The following is a 4,052-nucleotide window of genomic DNA, read 5'->3' on the forward strand; positions in this document are numbered from 1 at the left end:
TCCCCCTAGGTTCTACTGCCCCTGGCTCCTGTCACCTTTGACAGGCAGCCAGGAGCAGATAAATATTTTCTAAACTTTTTAGAGGCCCCGTGGGCCAGATAGAATGGCCTGGTGGGCTGGATTGGCCCACGGACCATATTTTGCCCACCCCAGTACTAGGTGTGTTGTTGTTCTTCAGCAGGCACTTTGTGTGGCAGTGTGCAGCTCAATTTGAGCTCATCCGTGGTTGAACGAGCTGCTGAAAGGACAGAGAATTATTGTTCCTCCAGTGAGGAACAGCCACAGGGCTGATTTTCAAACAGAGAAGAAGAGAATCCCCTCCTTAAACAACTCCACCCCCCCCCACACCCCCCCAAAAAAAATGGTGCTGGGTGCTGCTACATCACTGCTATAAGACTTGAAGCTTAACATTGTCGGCTTAGCTTTGCTTCGTCTTGAACTGTGTGCATATGAATAAATAGTGTTTTTGTAGCTTACCAATGTCAGGAAAGGGACAGAAAGATTTTCTGTGCACACACATAAGTCTCTTTAATCCTGCCAAGGAAAGATCACAGTTAGAGTCTAAATCATGACAAGCTTGAAGGAAACCACATTATAATGTGATGCAGATCCCCAGGGAGTTATCACTACTTTTCTGCGAAGGAAGAGGAGATTTTTGCTCTGAATTCTAAAACATCTCTCCAAATTCACACACTTTGGCTTATCACTTTCTCAGGCTGTCATGTAATATAGAAAGCTCAAAACATTTCTCTTTTTCTAGATTTTTAAAAGGAAATCCATTTTTCTTGGTCCGTAATTCACTCTGCTTTGGTTATTCTGTTATGGCCTTTGCTTGCGCTAGCTGGACCGCATTACTATAAATCCTTACCTTTGTGATTCATCTGCCTGAGTCGTTTTTTAGCGAGGTTGCAGATAGTCCCATAAGAAGCTGGCAGATAAGCATGCACCACAGTTTAGGCACTTGCTCTGTTTATCATGATAGTTCATGATATTAGTATTTGGAATGTGGATGGAATTTATTTTTCAAGTGCACATACTTTTAACGGTGTTTTCCCTTTTGGATATTACTTGATATTACTTCTCCCCTTGGGAAATGTCATGTGTAAGAGGAGTAACTGGGGCATGTAAAATATTTCACTACAGCTCAGCTGCCTGAGGAACACAGATTTAGGTTCTGTTATTTTTGACTCTCGTTCTTCATTTAAAGATTTTTTTTTTTTTAATCTTTAGGTTTTTTTCAAGGGGCTGGGTTGAGTTGAATTGTACATTGTACCAGCTATGAGAGAGAAGCTATAAAAAAAAAAAAAAAAATTCTTGAGTCTATGGGATGGGTGGTGGGTGTGTGACCCTGTTATATAAAAGATAATGTATGCTTGGAGGGACAGATCTCACTGGCTGACAAGAGCTTAGGTGCATAAGCCTAGAATCTTAAGGCTTTGGCTAGTGATTGACCCAATTGCATGTTCTGTTGTGATGTCAAATAGGCAATTTATTGCAGTTGTTGTCCTGTGCCTTACAGCTGATGTGTTCATGTGATGTCTTGAAAGGAACTAGTATTAAGTCTTTGATTCCTATATGGGGGTAGGAGAAAGGAGCAGGAGACTGACTGACAGCTAGGGTCTACTAAATCTTAACCTCAGTCCCATCACTGTGGCATTCAAGCTATTTCTCACCACCCTGCTTCCTTTATCAAAAGGGGGTGTCTCTAGGTGCTTTGGAAATGGGCACTTTGCCAATGCAGGTGCATGGCATTGCTATGTCTGTATGTGTATAGAGTTTCAACTTCCTGTGTCTCTCTCTCTCACAAATTTCCAGGATGGCAAAGTAAACGGTGTGACAGATTCTACCAGGATCTTGGGCTATACCTTCCTTCACCCCAGCGTTGTGCCCCGTCCGCATGTCCAGTCCATTACTTTGACTCCACAAGATGAGTTCTTCATTCTGGGTAGCAAGGGACTATGGGACAGCCTCTCTATGGATGAGGCTGTGGAAGCAGTCAGAAATGTGCCTGATGCCCTGGCAGCTGCGAAGAAGCTTTGCACTTTGGCCCAGAGTTACGGTTGCAATGACAGCATCAGTGCCGTGGTGGTTCAGCTCAATGTGACAGAGGACAGCTTCTGTTGTTGTGAACTCGGTGGAGTCCCACCTCCCAGTCCAGGCATCTTCCCCCAGTCAGTGAATGTGGTCATTAAGGACAGGCCAACAGATGCTTTGGGAATGCCGTCTTCGAGTAGTGGCATGGCCTCTGAGATCAGCAGCGAGATCTCCACCTCTGAAATGAGCAGCGAGGTGGGGTCCACAGCCTCAGATGAGCCTCCTCAGGTTGCCATGAATGAGAACAGCCCAGCCTACCCCAGTGAGCAGCGCTGCATGCTTCACCCAGTCTGCCTGTCCAACTCTTTCCAAAGGCAGTTGTCCAGCGCCACCTTCTCGAGTGCTTTCTCTGACAATGGCCTTGACAGTGATGATGAGGAACCGATTGAGGGTGTCTTTACCAATGGAAGCCGGGTGGAGGTAGAGGTAGACATCCACTGCAGTCGAACCAAGGAGAAACAGCTGCTCCAAGTGGCCGTGGAAGCCAGTGATGAAGGCATTGTCATCAGCGCAAATGAAGATGAGTCTGGCCTTCCCAGGAAAGCTGATGTTTCTGCCACTGGTACGATTGGGCGCCGACGGGGCAATGGCTCTGTGGCTCCCCAGGAGAGGAGCCATAACCTGATTGAAGTTGCAACAGATGCACCACTCAAAAAAACTGGGGGCTACTTTGCAGCCCCAGCCCAACCGGATCCAGATGATCAGTTTATTATCCCACCAGAGCTTGAGGAAGAGGTCAAGGAGATCATGAAACAACACCAGGAACAGCAGCAGCAGCAGCGACAGTATCCATTGGACCAGCTGCCAGACTATTATGATACACCACTATGACCCTGCCTGCTTACTGTTCAGAAACAAGCTAACAAACAAGAAGGTGAAGTGCAGGACCTGCATAGGACTCAGAATACAGCAGGGGTTTTAACTACGCTTCCTTTTCCCTATCCTGCCACAACAAATAACTGCAGCATCTTTCTGTTTGTTAGTTTTTAATATTCACTGACTTTCTTCTAGAGAATCTTACCATTAAGATTTAAACTAGTTAACTTCCCCCTAACATATCAAGTGTTTAAAAAAAAATTAAAAAATACAAAAGGTTTAATATATTGCAGAGAAACAGATGATGATGTAATATTTTTTAAAAAGGCTCATTTTGTTTTGTTTGGAAAGCAGGGCAGTATGCCAGTGCTAAATGATTAAGTAATATTGTAATACTGTATTTCTTTGAGAGAAAAAAGGCTTTTCCGGTCTTGAAAATGATAGACATTTGTAGAATATGGAGACTAACTCCTAGGAGTTGCTTTACTCTTTCAGGTGACCTAAGTCACTGAGATTCACTAATTTTCTCTGAGAGAACAGTTGATTGGGAAATTACTGTAAATAGCTCAATGTTGTATAGTGATGCTTAAAATGTTTTGTAGTCTTGGCATAAGGACACAACCTGACAAACTGACATTTTTTTTCTTAAATGACTTTTTGGGCCATGTCATCCTACATGGGGGACAGAGTGGCTGTACAAATTACCTAGGGTTTAGGTGATTCTTAGACCATAATAAAAACCCCAATTTTCTTCCAGTCTGGTTTTTTCTTTCCCTTACTTTTACCGATGCATTTTATTTGTGTTCCTTATTGCTGCCACAACCAGCATGATTGTATAGAGCTCATTTTACTGTAGATCATTTACATACCAAGAGTTATATTAAAGCAGAATGCACAAATGAACATGTCATAATTTTTGTTATAATAAATATGAAATTTGCAAATGAGGAGTCTGCCTTAATGTTTTAGTAGCTAGATGGGTGCATCTTGTTAGCAAAAGGTTCCTGTAGGTTCTTGACATTCTCTGAGCTTGTCTGGGTGTTGCCTGCAGTTGTACATTTCTCAGATTGGATTGCTCTCTCAAATGGGAGGAGATATTTACAAAGGTAAACTTAAAATAGAGGGACCTTTTGTCAAAAATG

The 4,052-nt window shown here is 43.2% G+C and overlaps 1 protein-coding gene across 1 annotated transcript in view; it reads left to right on the top strand.

Moving 5' to 3' along the window:
* The window catches only part of PHLPP1 (PH domain and leucine rich repeat protein phosphatase 1), a 110,988-nt gene extending 107,141 nt beyond the window's left edge, over window positions 1-3,847 (top strand). Inside the window, exon 16 of the mRNA XM_025215089.1 lies at window positions 1,816-3,847. Coding sequence (XP_025070874.1) covers window positions 1,816-2,925 — 1,110 coding nt within the window. The 3' untranslated portion in view covers window positions 2,926-3,847. The remainder of the gene's footprint in view (window positions 1-1,815) is intronic.
* Window positions 3,848-4,052: the final 205 nt, after the last annotated feature.

The sequence above is a fragment of the Alligator sinensis genome, unplaced genomic scaffold (genome assembly GCF_000455745.1).
Source record: "Alligator sinensis unplaced genomic scaffold, ASM45574v1 scaffold1222_1, whole genome shotgun sequence".
Lineage (NCBI taxonomy): Eukaryota > Metazoa > Chordata > Crocodylia > Alligatoridae > Alligator > Alligator sinensis.